Genomic DNA, 19,041 nt, shown 5'->3' with positions numbered 1-19,041 from the left:
CCGAGATAAAAAGTAGAATATTCACCTTCAGTTGTAAATCCCGATTGTAGTTCTGCTGAATAACATGGTGAATCTGTGCATTGCCCATGCCGCCACTGTGTTACGGTGTCGTCTTAATCTCCATACAGTTACGTTTAGCTCACACACACACACAGTGAGTCACAGCGGATCACTTCACAAACACTGACAAGTGACTGAATGTCTGTGTCAATAGCCGCTTTATTATTCCCTATTATACACAACTCCTGACCTTTTATGTAAATGAGTTTGACCCGGGCAAGACTTGTATGTGTGGCTTCCGAACAATGCCACTGGTGTGTGCAACCTAACACTCTAACGCATGAATGAATAATCATCGTCTTTGACTTACACGAGTTAATCTTGTGAGTTAGAGTTGGTGTTCACCCCAACTCCCTCCTGATTCAATAATTGATGGCTTCGCAGGCATAGTATTGCACCGTTGCTCTCACCACAGCGGGTCTTGTCATTGCACTCAAGACCATAATAATGTACATTCCTGGTCGATGCTCAGACATTGAACCTTATGACTTAGGATCATACCATCCCATTGTGGGTGCGATCATTCATTGGCAACAGAGGGACAAGCATGCTGTTGAGCTTCACTCTCACTTTTTGAAATGTCATATATCAGGGTCATACTGGCCATTAAAAGTCTTACACCATGCTGTATAACGACAGACACAGCAAGATATTTGCCATGCAAAACCACTATCACAGATCAAAATTTCTTCCTTCAATGCTGGACCACAGTAAACAAGCGGCTCCTTGTCACCAAATCCTGACAATGACCAATCCACTGTGACAAAATACAGAGGAGCCACACTAAATTCACCGTACTTTCAATTGCCATTTGCAGCCATGCCACCCCTATATTCTATTGGATAATAGACTAATCCATCTGTATTTTATGCCTGGTCAGTTTTTGTGTGGACAATTTGGATGGATGTACCAAATTCAATACCTCGCTTTTATTAAATGTAAATGACTTGTCCATCTTTGCGATTGAAGTATTGATAAAATTACTATAAATTTTTGCTTCCTTTGAAAATGATAAGCTTTGCTTTGAACTAAATGATGAACATTAGATATGTATTGTGTACAAAAGCATGAAACTAATATCTGTGAACTCTAAAAACACCTAAAGAAATGCACTACATATTGACATCATTCATCCATTTATGGTATCGGTTCTGACTTTTCTCAAGGCTCTGTATATATGTAGGACCTGTTTTACATAATATACTATTCATTCATTGATTACTACGTGTCAACAGGTCAATTGACCGTTTACCTATTTTTATCATAGCAATGCCAAATTCTCCTATATTTGTATGTATCTACCAGCTCGTTGAGTTTATCTCAAATTTTGATATAAAAATATTATTTTGTAGAAATCCTAAATTCAATATACACACACCACATTACATTTGGTTGCGAAGGTTAAGCTGCTCCTAATTACAGGCGACACTCTATTGGATCATCTGGACAATGAAAGCGGGAGTTGCATGGACATATCCACATTAGCATCTGGGTGAGTGAGTTCTCAAAGGCATTCACTAATAAGCCAATCCCTCTTGGCCTGGGGCTACTCTGCTGAAAAATGCAGATGTCACTAATAGTGATGTACATTGTGGAATAGGATGGAAAGTCCAGTTTTTACCCTCCCAACCTTCTCCTCCCACAATACAATTACATATATTAGAGTCAGGTTAATCTGAATCAAAGTTTTTAATCAGCGACAGAGAATGAGACCGACGGAAAAAATTATTCACATAAATCATAGCTCCTGCAGAATACACTACAAATATACAGCGAGTATTACAAAACTTGCCTGTGATGGGCTGCACTCCAGATAATGACAAGAGGGTAGTTACCTTTTGGTATTATTTGCTGCATAATTGAGTTTGTTTGAACTGAGGGGTCACATTGCGTATCCCTGTATAGAGTTACAGGGACTCTTCTAAAGCTGCAATACAAACAGATCAGTGGCGCACAAACACCAGGTCATTTGTTTGCAGAGATGACCTAGGTTTATCCAGACAGCTGACCAAAGACTCACACATTGTATTCCCTGTCATTTCAAAATTACCAAAGCTCTAGTAAAACATGTTAAGAACTAGTCTTAAAATTGAACCAGAAAAGTTTACGAGCAGATGCTATCATATCAAAAGTGAGTGCCACTCATCTAGAAATTCCACTTGTTGTAAATTCATTACCTGACAGACTGATACAAATTCTCATATGGCTCCTCTCCTTCTCTTTTCAACAGACTCATTTCCTTAAAACAAACATGTGCAGAGTGCAGTGGTCAGAAATTTAGGCAGCCCAATTCTTTTCTATTGGACCTGTTTGATTTGCTATTCATCAGCATGAGGAAGCAGGGAACACAAATAGAACAGTACAGATACAAATATATGCAGGACTATGAAGTCAGACTGTGGGACTCCAGGTATTGGTTACCTTGATATTGTTCTGAGGACCACAAAATACAGGATTTGTCAATGACTAATTGAAGCATAACTTCTGATTTCATACATTATTTAGTTTCCATAACGGTAATTTTGTTTGATAAAGCAACTTACAAGAATATGGGTGTTAATTTACAAGGAAACTGCTGTCTCGGAACGATGGAATATTATTCTTTTCGCTGGCAAATGTTTCACTTCATAGATGATTGTGAGTTTTTCTAACACTCGTTTGTAGACTGAGGAACATTGATATTATTTTCATCTGACACACAGACACACACTGAGTAATTCTTTGTTCAGCATGGCAAATTCACTTTTGCAAAAGTTCAAACAAACTCTAGAGGGCAGCAGACAAATTGCTTGGGGGATCAAATTTGAATATGAGCTGAGCAATAACTGTTGACATCATTTAACTTTCAATTTGATAAATTTACGATAGGAAAGCCATAAAACAAAACCTCCACTTCAAATTTCCAAGCACAGTCTCTGTTAGGTTGATATTTTTCACCTGTTTTATCTCACAGTTTATACCGCTTTCATTCTGCCATATTCATTTCCATTCAACTAAATCACAGAAACGCATCCCATTGTTCTTTTCACTCACATTCGTAACACCTTTTACATTCTCTAATTATCTATCAACAAGACAAATATCTCTGTTATAAAGTCTAATGTGCTGAGCAAAGGAAACTTTAGGTTGGCTACTGCTATGTACACATGAGCCTTAGAAGCTCATAAATAATAATACAGGCTATGGCGGCAAAGTCACCAATTTTTGATTTATGTGCATCTTTCATTACTTCACGTCTGTCTGCTTCTCGGTATTGACATTGCAATTCATATAGAAACTTGCTACCAAAAGACTCTGATAATTCACCTTTTCCATGAACTGGCTTTGGCTGTATCCTATTAGTTCAAATGTAGCAGTTGGACCGTAAGACACATAAACAGGGGTGGTAGGGTTAGATGTCAGGATCTTTATACACTTCACTGGAGAAACAAACACTGAACTAAAATGGTATACACCTGGGAGTTCTAATGATTACGCATCGACAACGCGTAAATTCATCATTTCTTGGAATATTAATGGACAGAGAACAATTTTACATCAAACATACTTGTTTTTCTCTCAATATTTTCTTGATTCTACTGAAACCTTGAAAAAATGTATCATTCATAAAGTTTGGAAGAACAACAAGGGAAAAAGTGACATATCAATTCAATTTTCTAATGCAGTTACAGAATAAGTATATGACAGATACTTTCTATGTGTACTGGAAAATAGTTAAGCCGATGAGCATTGCATTATATTGCTGTCTGCAAGACTACAACAAAAGACAGGACAAAACTAAATGGGCGTTTCTTTTCAAAAAAGTACAAAAATAGGAGAGCAACATGTCTATCATTTTCTGATTCTTGCATCAAAAAAGAAGCGATTTTGACAGATACAAAAAGATGAGCTGATTTCTTGAAAAGGACAGAGTCACATTACAGCTCAACAGAAGGACTTTACACATCACCTCAAAACCAAAGTTTGAAGTTCTGAAGTTGAACTTTTTTTTTCAATCTGTTTCTGCTGTGAAGGTGCAATCTTCCTATTACAAATGGGAAGATTCCTTCAAAATTAGGGAGTGTATTAAGTACAAAGCAAGAACCAAGGCCTTCTCTGCACACGTTGTTAATTCATCTTTCATGTCACCAACTGATTCAGTCTGAAATTTCTGGTATGGCTGTATTAGGACTTGCTGCTGGCCTGGATTTTATCACTTCAGCTACGTCATGAATTATGCATCACTGTATATAACAGTTATAGGGTATACGGGTCATGAATACACTAATTGTGAAATTTGCAAAACTGGCTTCATTCCCACCTACTGCCCCGGCAAATGTATCTGATCTCCTTAAATATTCCATTACATTTAATATACAACCGTCGTATATGAACAGGTACCCTTCGATCCAAACAATATGGTCTATTATGACATATCTAATGATTTCTGCATAAAAATGAGAACCTGACAGAACTCCTAAGGAAGTAATTAAATTTTGCAGAAATACTCTGCACTGTTAGATATTTTCTCAGTACTGCTTCCAAATGTTCACACACTCCTTATTGGAACACTAGAGGTCTTGGACTCAATTGTTATTAATTAGTGTTGCTACTAGGACTGAAGGGAAACAACACAAGATTTTTCTGAAAAAGCCTCCAAACACAGCAAACAAAATAAGTTTAAAAGTTAGGACATTTGAAAACAGTGCAATCCAAAATTCAAATGTTATGCTAGCCACACTTTTGCAACTTCCATTTTCTAAAATGCAGAGTGAAATAACTGATATTTGATGTATCGGCAAAAATTGAATATGCAAAAGTTCTTATGAAAACAAGTGATCTCATCTCATTATTGGTTTGAAATTGGACTCTGCTCTTTGCACAATTCCATTTCACAGCTCTGTTTAGTTTTGTGAAAGACACAAAAAGCATTTGATGCAGAAGCCGCTGCTGTACAAGCAATCATGACTTATATGCATTACCTTTTTCGTGAGGTAAATCAAATACAGGAGGAGACACATTGTTTCTAGGATTGTCCTCCATTTCTTCCAATTGTCTCATTTGGTGTGAAAACCTAACAAGAATGTGTATGTCCACTTTATCACTTGGGAAACAACAAAGCCGCCACCAGGAACAAAACACTGGGCAGCCATCAGAATGAGTTTCCAGGAATGCTCTCGGAAAAAACCCTTCCTTTATCTTATTTATCCTTCTCATAAGCGATCTAAGCATGGGCTGCAAAGAGATGGAGATTCCATCAAGCAGCAAAATTATAGCTTTAAAAAGAAGGTAGTGAAGCTCATGCAATGACCGGTTGCCGAGCAGCTCCCTCGCACCTCACAACTGAAACTTGAAAACAAAAAAAAATTGAATATTTTAAGTGAAAAAAGTGTTCATTCATACCTCATCATCAGAATACTGCATGATTGAGTTGAAAGACATCTTAACATGCATGCAATTTAAATGGTTATCTTCAGCTGCATCTGTGCTTAAGATTGAACTTCCATAAATTTTTTCAGGGTTCCTGCGTTGCATACGACTCTAAGGAAGCTAACCATTGTACCTCTATGCAAACCAATGTTCCAGACCCCCTTGTATTGTGGTCTTCTGGAACGTGCGTTTTTTTTCAAACTCTCTTGTCTTTCTGGTACCATTGATATGCAGGGCGGTTAAAAAAAAATAAAAGAGGAGGCCAGGCCCCCTCGGGTGCCTGGCAGCACGCCGCTATCAAATCTTCAGCACATGGCCCAGCCAATGACGCAGTGAGATCATTGGGTGTACCCAGGACCAGTTGAAACAAAACAAAAGCAAAGTTCAGCTGCAGCTGCTCTCATGGGGTTCGACTGTACAATGTTAAAAACTTGCCACAATATTATTCACTCACAATGCTCCGGTATGAACAAAAGGTTTGTCTGGCACTGATGACCTTAAATCTAGCCACATATGAATGCACTCTCTCCTCCTCTTTTCTGATGAAAGCACTCGCTTTTGTTTGATAACGATATCGCCTGCTCTCTTCAAGGTCTTTTCTCTTGGATAGAAAATAGCTGCTATTACTGAGATCAAAAAGAAAAAAAATTGTCAGTCCTTTTTCCCTTCTTTCTGACTCTCCCTTTAACAGCTTATTTCCATTTTCAAGATAAATACTCAAACAGTTATCTGAAAAAACACACAAATAGTTCTCTCAAAATTAAAAATTATCAAAACTTGTCTCATTTCATAGTGGAAAATATCAATCAATTTGAAAATGTGATAGCGGCATAAAATATTCATGGGTACACAATGTAAGATGACACTATTTCCTTACAGAGTAAAGCGTCTAGTATTTCAGCCAAGTCTTTGAGTCTAGACAGACTGTACTCCACACACCTGCCCCTGACTCATTACTATGCACAGTGAGTCACTTTGCTTTTGACCTTTGACCCACCACACTCAGCTACCCGCCTGTAATAAATTGATGCATTCCGCAACACCTGCCAATGGTACACATTGCCATGGAAACTAATTAGTCCCTGACCCAGCTCAACACCTGCCCCCATGGAATGTTTCCCTTATATCAAGACTGGTAATTATGTTGGTTTCAATTTTCATCCAAAGGGCATTTTGCCCATCTAGGAAACGGTTATCAGTGTTGTATGCCTGAATACCCTATGTAATCTAAATCTGTAGTAACATCTGGATCCTCATAAAGTTACATGGATGGTGTTCCAATACAAGACCTGACATTGATAGATAGCCCCCCTCTGGCAACACTGCCTGCCTTTGTATGCCATACTGCCCTCTACAGTCCAAAGACAAAAACATTCTCCGCATTTGCCTGTCCCTCTATACACTGATAGAGCAATTTAACAACTTGATGTTACTAGTAACTGCTGAACTAGAAAAGCTGAACCAAATCATTACGAAGAAATCTAAAAATTTCTTGATCATCAATAATGCTAATTTTTGTGTCTTGGTATATTACCAACAAATTAGGATGACATGCACAACTTTGAAGGAAACTTTCACACTCCTCCAAAAAAACCAACTTGGAATAAGTATGTCTATTTCCTATCCTGGTCCTCAATTTTTATTTCATCAGAACTTGAATCATCCCAGAAGCAGTTACTTTGTTTTTTAAAATTTTCAATGATCAAGTGCACTTAGAAAGTAATTTTATTATTGGTCTTTTACCATAGTTTACAGTCTTTGAGTGTCTATGTGAACTTTCCCCGTTTCCAGTATTACCATGACAACACAACATACATTACTGCTAAGGTCATTGCCTCCGGTTGTTACCATGGATACTAACATTAAATATAACAGGGCATATTTTCAAAAGATTCTGATATTTTGTCACCAGGAGAGCATGCATGGTGATGGGCATTCTATAAATTGTTACCATGGTAACATTAACAATTATGAAGATTTTGAAATCACAGAGAAACGCTGGAGGAAGCCCAGTTAGTCATGGGAGCCTTTGCAATGTCCTACGACATCTTCATCTTGGGGGTATCATGTTGTGGGAGAATGAATTCATGGCTGGCTCTGCAACCCGTGCTTGTTTTATCAATCAACAGTGTCAGAATATATCAGCCCGGAGCGTAAATTTGACCAAACTTGGATGGAGGCTGGAATGTCCTGGTATCAATATACTAATGGCCAGTAGGTTACACACATGCTATTTCATTGCCTAAAGAGGACATATATTCGCACAGGGTAAAAATACCACAGCCATGTTACAGTGTTATATGATATCCCCTAAGTGGAAGACTCGCCATACGTACGTAACGCCAAATGCGACCGAAGCATGACACTGCAGTTACACATAGCTTCCTGAGCAATGAAGCCACATCACAAGACTTGAAATGCCCTTTAACCCTTTCACCACCATGGTTTGTCCCAAATCCATTGTTTTCTATGGTAAAGTTGGACCTGTATACAGGGAACTGGGGGTGAAAGGGCCTTCAAAGAATTTGGGCAAAATCACTGTTTGCAGAAACAGAACGTAGTCATATTGAGTGCAAGTATCATTGGTTTGCTCTTCAGAATTGACGCACACTGCAAATCTTTAAAGAAGCATGTTGCATGGAAAAAGTTTTTGCTCACCCAATTTGTAATTCTAACCCAAAAGTATGGAGACACTGGACTGAACATATGCAATCTAAATCACAGTTGGCAGATAATAAAGAGATCAGTAGCATGGACAGCTTGCAAGCAAACATATAAAGGGTAGTAATCAGAACAGGTTACACAGATGTCAATTTAGCGACAGAAAACTTGACAAACAACGCTAACAACACACACTGCATAGATATAAATCCTCTTGTTCTCCTTCGGCACAAGTGATTCAGAAAAAATGTTTATTGTTTTTGCTGAAAATTACACCTTGCAAACACATTTTACTTTTCTCTGGAAGTGTGAAATACTGACAGGAGGGCGGCTTTGCCCTTTGTTTATTCTGCAGAGAGCGTCTCAAAGCTTTTACACTTGCTACGTATTTTTTTGCAAAGACATCTCTTGTTGATACACTTGCCAGATGACAGCGGTAGCAAACAGGTGTTACACTGGAAAGACTCATCGCCACTGAGTAATTGATGTACGCCACTGTTTACTTTAATGACTCTCAAAGACTTTCAGATACATTCCTAAGGCAGTCAGTTTCCCAAGACCAGGCCAAAAAAGCACCCACTGCAAAATATTTAAGGGCAATTACTATTAACAGCTTTGTTTCCTATTGCAATTTTTTAAAGGCCTGTCACTGCACTCACTTTCTGGCACTTCTAAAAAGACTATCCAATTATCGGCCTGATCTAGGTATGGGTTAGATAAACACAGAGCAGCATTTTGATGGCTATCTGGGATATCCTGGCACATTCCACAGAAAACCCTTGCAGAGAGAGCAGTCGTCTTGGCTGCCTGATAGTTTAACGGGTCTGGACACACTACACTAAGGTCAGGGTACAGCTGATCAAAAAATAGTCCAAACAAAACTGATGAGAAACACTTGCAATGTGGAGTCAAGACGGGAACCCTCGACAACTTGCTTTGACTTCATGCACTGCCATCTATTATTGCTGATCATTTACATTCTTCATATTAATAGCTGTTGTTGAATCAATTTGGCACTGCATCAGTCAGGGGCCGCCAAAAAAACACACATTGCAAAAGCTATTAGAGACAAAATGAGTTACCAAAGATCACATGTAAACTGTATGAATTATGTGTTTACACTGCAAAATGTTCAAGTGAGTATGCGTTATGTTGTAAAGATATACAATGCAGCAGATGAAATACAAGATAGACCTGCATCAAAATTATCAGCAAGATGTAAACATATGTATATAGAATTATATACAACTGTAAATATATATACATATGGATATATGAAAACAGATAAATCGCCGGTGAGGTAAATTGATTATTCATCACGTAGATGAACCTATTTTCTTATTAACTGATGAAGTTATGTTGATTCGTACATACGTATATACCAGTACATAGTACATATATACGTACATACAAACATGCATGCATACACGCATGCATGCACGCACGCATGCACACACACACACACACACACACACACACACACACACACACACACACACACACACACACACACCTATTACCTACATAACTATACACACAAGAAAATGCTGTATACGGTATAAGTATACACAACAATACCAATGCAACTACATATTGGAATCTGAGGTCAGACCACATTTTTGATAATTTGTAGAATAACAGAAGAACACAGATTTATATCAACAGTCAACTGATTTGATTTATCGGTAGTTGTCATTTCCATATCTCAACACTTTCCAGCAAAGTCCAATGCATTTTGAGCACTGTCTATTTGTACTTTCAAAGGCATCACCACTCTACAGGCAAATTATCTCCTCACACTTACAACAACAGTTGCACAAACCCTTTCACAGAAGGACTTAGGTAAATCCGAATTGTTTTCAATTGTGTAGCCAGATCTGTATACACAGATATAGAAATGAACAGTACTGGACCAGGATTGATCATCAGCAATGTGTGGTTGGACCTTTGCATGGTGAAATGCCTCACCTAAAGAATTAATTCCATTGGTTGCTCCTCTTGGAACGTCTGAATCAAATCACTCATTAAATGTATGCTAATCACATATTTACAGATCTCATAGAGACAGGTGTATCGGCATATATGGATCTTTGGTACACTATAAATGGTTGCTTTACAACAAATCTGACAGGTATATTACAGAGGTTTCCAAGAAAACAGCCACTGGTAAACAAAGTCCTGTGATTACACCTCCATTTCCGCAGAATGCACCTCGTGGATAGATATTTCAACTCTTACATTTTTACAATACCTTTCTGATACCACTTGTTTGGATTCATTTTGAAGCTCTTGGAGTAAACAAGTTTTCACCATCTTATTTTTGTGAAAATCGAAAATTTTAAATCAGAGTTTCCTCATTGAGTTAACACAGGGATGGCAGCCATTTTGAATTTCAAATCTTGGTATAAAATTAAATGTAGTTTGTTTCTAAAGTACCATAATTTGCATGGTGACCCCAAATTTTTATCTAGATTTTGAAATAGAATGATTGACAGTTTTCTTGAGGAAAGTTTCAGCAAAAGCTTACATCTTTTAATTTTGAGGTGCATTCTATCTTAATGGTAACTTTTGTGTATTTTCTAGTGTCTGTATTGTTTCAAAAATATGGACTTTTATTCTTCTCACAAAATCATGCTGAAATGGCCTGTGTTCAATGTGTAAGCACAGCCTGTTTGTGTGTCATGTCCAGAATTGAGTTCATCTGTCAATAATAATATTACATTTTGTACACACTGAGTCGTGTCTACAAAGCACAATACTTTGTACTTCAATATACTGACACCTACTGTCCCTCTTTACTATAGATGCTCTTAAAACACTGTTTTCCTGCCATCCACTGATTAAAATACCATCAGCAGTTTTCAAAAAGCCTTATTGATATCAACTGAAGCAGTTCATAGCATTTGCTTCCTGTGGTATGACAATGGAAGTAAAGGTCAAGTTAGTCTGGGTCACTTAGTACCTCAACACACTGAATAGCTCTATAGTAGCTGCTGTCAGATGCTCTGGTTTAACAAGTGCAGAATTTGAAACTATTGCATTTATCAGATTCAGAAAACACAGTTCTGCCTGCTGTCTTGACAACACAACGGGGTGGTGAATTGTGGGAAGCCAATTGCATTGTGGGTAACCATGGCTTTAGCAGAGGCGTGACACTTGTCACCCTTGCTGTTACAGATAGCTGTCAAAATCCGAGAGGAAACCATGTCAACAGAACCAATGGTATTGAAAGCACACACAAACACTACGAGAAAGGGTGTCAGAATGAATATCTATCATACACAACATAAATCAGTAGTTGAAGGGGGACAGAACATCATTATCTACAGGAAACAGGTCCAGATGAAACCAGGTCTGCACTTTGATTGTGACATGACAGAAACTGATCGCTGCAACCACAGATGGTCTCACATGCAACAATGAGTCTGTAAACTCACAGAGGGGAAAAAAAAAGATTAATCATTGAATAAATTAATGCTATTGGTGCAAGATTTGAAGGACGTCGCCTCAATTCCACAATACTCAGTCCCCTCTCTACGCCATATGTTGAGATCTCAATGGTTTCAATGCATGTCTGATTTATATGTGCAGATTTTTAACTACCATGCAATTAAAGTTATGAATCAGAACACAATCAACGTGTGTATTTTATTTATTGGTGATCTTATTATGCACTGTGGTGTTGAAACGACAGACACCACCACAGTGCTGACATAATTTTATCATGTTTTCATTTCTGGATTTCTCAAATCACAGAGAACATTCATTAATATATATATTTGGGGGGGGGCATCTTTTTTTCAAATACATGAGAATTTGCTTCATTGTGTTCAAGAGAAGTGAATATAATCCTATTTAATGCACTCGTGGGGCAAAACTGAATGCTTTGTTCAATGACTCACAGATTATTTTTATTCAGAGCTAGGAGAGACATTGGATCTACAAGCTCTTTGGTTTGCAGCTAGCAGCTGTTTTAGAGATATGCCATGAGATTATCTTACAGTTTGAATCTGTCACCAAGTGTGGTCTCAACCCAACATTCCTGACCGATAATTGAATACTGGTTATGTGCGGTCAGTAACAAACCAACCACACAGTTGACGCGGCTAGCAATTAACTCAACAACATACCACATTTCCAACACAAAAGTGTTTCAAACTGTTCTGACCATACATCAACGGGGCAGTCAAGACAAACTATATATTTAATGTAACCAGGGGAGCAATTTTCCAGTCAAATTATCCATCAAATATAAACATTTCAATAAACCTATTAACCCACCTTCAGTCTTTCCAATGGAAAAGCAAACTAGATAACAGCTTCATTATTCAATAAATCAATTAGTCTGTCGCCCTAACTAAACACTAAACAAAAATTTAAAGCATAAAAATTGCTGTCCGAATGTGATCTGATTGCTAAATTGTTATTTGTACATCTATGGTTGCCAGCTGTTAGCTGTACATTTACAGATCTACAAGTTGATTCTATCATTATTTACCTGTCTATCTCTACTGTATTCCTCACTTGGGCATTTTCATTCTATTTGTGACAAAAAAAACATCACCTCTCCATGCATGCACTCCTGACTGAACAAAATTCAACCACAGTCCAAAGTTTTGCGTGAAATGTCGACATCCTAATCCACTTCAAATGAGATAAACATAATTTCTCAACTTTGGAACCAGATCTTTCTTCTCAAGTAGGATTTTTTAGCTAAAATTACCGGCCAAATTTTTGAAAATTTCAGAAAATTTATCACTTGCTTTGAAATGAATGATAAAACCATTGAAATGTTTGTAGTTACGTTGATAAACCTCAAACAGTTTTGTCTGAAATGTGATACCAGAAACAATAATTACACACCTGATTGTGTCATTTTATTTTCTATTTCACAAAAATAGTTGCTGGGCTACTTATTAAAAATTGATTAAATTTGCATCAATGACACATCAGAGGAATGGCAGCTGTTGAATCCTAAATGGGTGGAGCAGAATGCATGCAATAACAAATTACTTGACCTCATCCTGCAATCCCATTTATCTCCAACACAGTCAGATCCATTTGAAAATGACGCCAAAGAAGCACACGCACAAAGAAAAACTGGCCACTTGTCATGGACATCTGTCTTCTTTTTTTGAGGATCTGTGAGATGGCTAACTCTCTATAAACAAGATAAGGGCTTGCTTTTTTGTGTGTGAATTTTCAGCGCTAACATACGGATAACAGCCTGGGGCATCTGCACATGATGATACTGTGGTATGCCTAGCAGACACACAACAAAATCACTGCCAATGTTTTAATTTCCACGACTAAATAATAAAAGCAATATGACAAAAATTCCCAAGGCAGAAAAAGTACTTGTGATGTATTTCATTATTCTGAATAACTCTAATGCCATTTTCTATTCTATCAAATACATCATAGCAAGTACTTTATTCATCACCAACAGATTCATCGTAACAAAAGAAGTCTTCTGGATTCCATCTATCCATAGTTATCACTCTTCCGTTATTTTAGCCAATCATGTCTTTGCTGACACCTATCATCATCATATCATCTGACCTGACCCATCAAAACTTCACAAGTACATCAATTAATTTATCTCTTCATCAATTCATTCATCTTTCTATTCCCTGACCATCCATTCATCCATTCTACAAATGTATCTCCAGCTATCAACCAATCAATCAATCAATCAATCAATACATCTACTGAAGTACTCATTAATCATTCCTCTTACAAATTGACTTAACTGAATTCCAATGTCCTTGAAACCCAATATTTTATCAGTACATCAATACAGCCATCCTGCAGACATATCATTGATCAATCCATCTGTCTGCACAGGTATATATATCTATCTGAATTGACTTAAAGTGAACCACACTCTCCTTCCTGACCGTATGTCTGTCTATAATGGCCAATCTATCAAGTTTATTAATCAGCCTAACATCTTCCAATCACACTATTGGCCAGCAGCTTTTGGCTCTTTATCTGATTGTCCCTGCCATCAACATCATTCAGATATCCTGCTGATAAATCAAACCCACATAGTCACTCACTGACTGTCAATCCATCACTTTATGTAAATGTCAGTCAATCAACCACATAAAAAATGTCTTCACTGAAATTGGTCCAATCATACGGTCATTTGTCTAACCTTTACATGTATGTTCTTCAATCAACTGACACACTGATGATATGCTCATATGACATTCCGTTTTGTCGTCACTTTCTAACCCTTTGGGTGCCAAAGTCGATTTTTGTTGCCTTTATACAATATAACGCCAACATTTCTTTCAGATGTAGACAACTTTTTTCTGATTTTTCCCAAAATTGTGGTCAAAAAGTGTAGCCCATGAAAATTTATGTCCATTAAGTCAAAAATCATGGGAAAAATTACAGAAAAATTCATAAAAGTTGGTAAAATGTTGCCCTGATATTTTTTGGAGAAGAATTATAGTGCTCAAAGGGTTAAACACTTCAAGCCATCCATTCATCCCACATACTACCCTCCTATCCATGGCTCTTTCCAGAAGGCATCCATCTTATGAACCACACACCAAGAACCATTGCGCATTTAGTTTGCCTGTCAAGTTATCCGGTAATTTATCAACAGACACATCATGTTAGACCATTCTACTGTCATGATCAGTCTTAAGGTAAACCTTCTCAAAGACCATTATTAAGGTAGAACGCACCTCGGGGACAGACATTCGGACTTTCAAACTTTTACGATTCTCTTCTGATATACCACGTATGGGGGTTCATTTTAAAGCTCTTGGTGAAAGAAAATTTTTTACCGGCTTAGTTTTTCGAAATTCGAAAATTTTTATTTTTCTCCATAGAGTTAACACAGGGATGGCGGCCATTTTGAATTTCTACTATCGGTAAATCTTGGGTAATTTGTTTCTCCATTACCAAAATTTGCACGGTGACCCCCTATTTTTATTTTTGATTTTGAAAGAGAATGATTGAAAGATTCCTTGAGGAAAGTTAGAGCAAAAGTTTAAGTCTTTCACTTTCGAGGTGCATATTACCTTAAGCCAATTTTGAAGTTCAGCCAACACATATACTCACCAATTTCTCGTTTGTCTACCAATCAATAATATGGATCAAACCTTTTCAAAACATTTAAAACATTTTGTTGTTTGTTCACCCCTTGCTCTGCTACGGTTTATGCTAAAGGGGAAAATTGCCTACAGTCATTCTGACCCCCCTCCTAAGAGCTAATGGTACATCCCTAGAAAAATCAAAACCTTCTACAAAGAGTAGTTCAAATAATCACAGAATTTTTGTTCACATATTGAAATTCAGAATGGTGAAAGCCCTATATGTAGCATTCTGTACAGATTTCATAAAACCAGAAAAATTTAAACAATTTTTGGGATTGAGAGATTATATTTTTTCGATCATTCACCTGTGAAGAATATTCATCATGATCACTGTCAAAACCATTTCAGATATTTCTTCTGTCATAAAGAAATTAATTCTACACAGCTGTTGTGCTGACTCGGTGGCCTGCAGCCAGTCTCCGGAGTCATTAATATGTCCTTATACTCCCAACTACAGTTGTGCACAAGGGCCAACACAGACATGTAACTTTAATGTCCGCCCCACAGGAAGCAAGATCAGAGCAGGGAAGATGAAAGAAGAATGGCAAGTCGCAAAACCCGGAGGAAATCTCGGCGACTGCGATGCAATCAAGTGGATCTGTACACTTGCATGCTTGGATGGGTAATAAGACTTGGCATGCTTCACCTATCATTAATGAAATCTGTCCCACTGATCGGCGATCTGATTCTAACACATGATGGGCCGTCACAGGTCAATAAGTTTCAGATTTTTTTTTTCACAAGGTAGGAGACACGCAGCCGAGACTCATCCTTTTCATATCAATCTGTTCATAAAACACAAAGGCCCTTCTCAAATTCTTTATTTCTCTTTCTTTTCATGCATCCAATGTTCACAAAGCAAGAAATGACACAAAAGGGGATCTTTCAAATAACAGATAGAGTGGTCCTTTGAATCATGTAGCGTACATGTTGATGCAGCTCTATGGCAACAGAGAAACAGGTTGTATATATACAAGTTACAACAGCTATGAAATTTAGAAGTGCCAGGCACTACACCGAGACAGTTAGTCATCATTTTCTGTCCTGCAATCTCGGAGTCCCTCTTGCTCTACTAACACAATTCATAATCTAATGATTTATGATTTGGTAGGAAAGGACATCACTCACAATGTCCATTAGGCCAAAGTAATTAAATTCTTTGTTTTGCGTCCCAATCCGCTAAGGTTTTTAAGGTTTTCATGAAAAACACACACAGTGTATTTGAATAGGAAATTTTAGGACACACCTGCTTTAACCTTTGAACCCGGCTCGGACAGAAATGTCCAATGACGTCATAGAGTACCAGGGGGTCAGGGTGCAAAGGGTTAATAGCTTTTCTGAACTAAAAATTTTGTTACATTTTTTTATTTGCTGCAATCAAATTACATTGTGTTAATTTTCTAGTGTTTTTTTTTTCAGCCGCTTACAAGCGTACCTTTTCCCATTTTGAGTGGACGCAAAACAAAGAATTTAATTACTTTGGCCTTATAAGATAAGATAGGGACCTGTGGACCAAGTTGATGGATATGTCAATATTATTAATATACCATGATTATGTATGATAATGCATAAATGAAACCTTAAAATGTGATTTGTTGTCAAGCCCTTGTATGTCTTTCTATCAAGTGCTTCATTAGTGATCATGCAGATACAACATAGTGAGAGAGTTTCAAACAATTATAATGATTAATTGGGATCAAACCATATTTCACTCTGAGGTAAATTTGACACTGAAAAGAGATTAGTGACTTCATTAACAACAATCATGGTGAGTCATTTAATTTGTGACAGCAGAGTAGCTAGGCAGCCACACTTATTGGATTCTGAAAGACAGGTGAAAGACAAAGATGACAATATTTCAAACTAATGTCACGGCTGACTACGCCTTAGCCAAGACAAAAACATGTGCTATATAAAAGGGTTTTGGACATTCCTCCATATATCAGAAATTAAAGCCATAAAATTGTTCAATTTTGATGATTTGTAGCCGACTTTGACTCTCACATTGTGAATTACGACGTCTGTCAAGTTTCTGCGGTGAATTCTCGCATGAAGAATGGATCACCAACAAACGGGAATATTGCACACAAGTCCCTTGGTGACACTGACACATGCTGATCAAAACACAGGTGAATACAGCATGAAGCACTCCAAAAGAAATCCCACAGAGCCAAGTGTACTGTGGAATACAAACCAACCACTCAACCGTACAATAACAGAAACACTGCATGCTGGGAGAAGCACATCTGTTCTGTCAGGATACTGCATTTAGTGGGAAGCTGCCAAGCAATAGAATCGCTTCAATCAGTGATTTTATTTCTCTAGGATTCAATATCTTTTCACATGCAATATTTCATGTGCTTGTGTCATTACACAAATCATGAAATCCAGGGATGACATTTTGAGGTCACAGGTCATGTTGACTTGATTGATTGAAAACAGCACGCCTTCATCTATACTAATTACAGACGGTGATTCTTGTCCATCTGTTGTTAGTCAACCTGAAATTTGGAAAGCTGCATTGTAGTCTGGCATAAAGCGCAGATTTTTTAAACTAAGGATTAAAGTATTGACATTCTAGTGACAAGCATGATGGGAAAATTATATGTAACCCATGTCATAGATAGAGGTCTGAAGCTATCAAATTACAAGAAAAAATAGTCTGCTGGTTCTTCTGTCATGAAGAATGCATATTTGTGAAGACTTCAACTACTTTTATGAATAATGCAGCCACTGCCGTACCGGGCCTCTGATTGGTTGCCTGACCAGATGTTTGATTGATTGGTATGTAAATTTCTTGGTTGATGAACTGAATACAGAATATCATACAGTTGATTCACTTAAAATTTTATTACATCACCCTAATCAAAATCTAAAATTGACTTCATTCTGGACATTGATATCTTTATAAAACGACAGGACACAAAAAATGTTGATGTCGTAAGCAATTGTAACCTGTTAAACACCATGTACTCATTTCCCTATCACCATTTTACATCGTAATCTTTTTAATCCCCCAACTCTTACCATTGGCTCCATCAACTCTCTAGGAAATACTTTCTACAAGCCTACCTTGACACCATGGCAACCAACAATACAACGCCAGCTGCTGTCCACATAACATGTACACCATTCCCTTTGTGGAAAAGTGGAAAAAATGACAGCACCCGATAAATTGATAATAAAATCATGCTGGGACATACACACTATCACAACTGCTGTCTGTTTAGTGTTCACGGCTTCTGTTTAGTAAACGTTCAGAGCCATTTCGCTACGTCTCGCAGATGGTTTCAGTTGGCCCCTGTGTAATATTAGACAGACATTAAAAATAATAAATGGTTACTTAGGCACAAATCTCCAAATATCACACATGCTGTCTACTAACTTGTTTCTGATGTGTTTATTTTGACTTGAAAGCCAATCCTTCAGAGATGAGAGGCCACTTGCACATTTCAACCACACTGTATCTTTTGTGCTCGACTCGCCAAGTCTGTAGGCGGTCTGTTTTTCAGCTGGACTAAGACTAAACATCTTGGAAGAAACTTGGGATAGTGGTTTACAAATCTATGGCATTTCATTGGGATTTCTCAGGGGAGTCATCTGTTCAGAGAAAGCATAGGGTAGTACAGTTCAGCAAAACCAAGTTTTAGATGTTTTGGAAGTTTTAAAGTGCTTGACTATGACTCACACTGGAAAGCAAAATAGGAAGGAAGTTTGCACAGTGATAAAATGTGGAAAGCATTCAATAGTGCTGCAACTTGCAAATTTGCTCATACAAAAGTGTCACATGCCAACT

The 19,041-nt window shown here is 37.6% G+C and overlaps 1 protein-coding gene across 4 annotated transcripts in view; it reads right to left on the bottom strand.

Annotated features, from left to right (window-relative positions):
• Window positions 1-19,041, bottom strand: part of LOC139148303 (genetic suppressor element 1-like) — a 123,260-nt gene that overhangs the window by 84,026 nt on the left and 20,193 nt on the right. Inside the window, exon 1 of one of the 4 annotated variants that reach the window (XM_070719669.1) lies at window positions 5,443-5,648. The exons of 2 other annotated variants lie outside the window; for them this stretch is intronic. In XM_070719669.1, the coding sequence (XP_070575770.1) occupies window positions 5,443-5,574 (132 nt within the window). In that variant the 5' untranslated portion in view covers window positions 5,575-5,648. Of the gene's footprint in view, window positions 1-25; window positions 208-5,442; window positions 5,649-19,041 lie in introns of those variants that run through there. One more of the 4 variants, XM_070719668.1, reaches the window with a different exon arrangement.

The sequence above is a fragment of the Ptychodera flava genome, chromosome 13, assembly GCF_041260155.1.
Source record: "Ptychodera flava strain L36383 chromosome 13, AS_Pfla_20210202, whole genome shotgun sequence".
In the NCBI taxonomy this organism is placed as follows: Eukaryota; Metazoa; Hemichordata; class Enteropneusta; family Ptychoderidae; genus Ptychodera; species Ptychodera flava.
The sequence above is the reverse complement of the archived record's forward strand: the minus strand, read 5'-3'. Positions and strand labels throughout refer to the sequence as shown.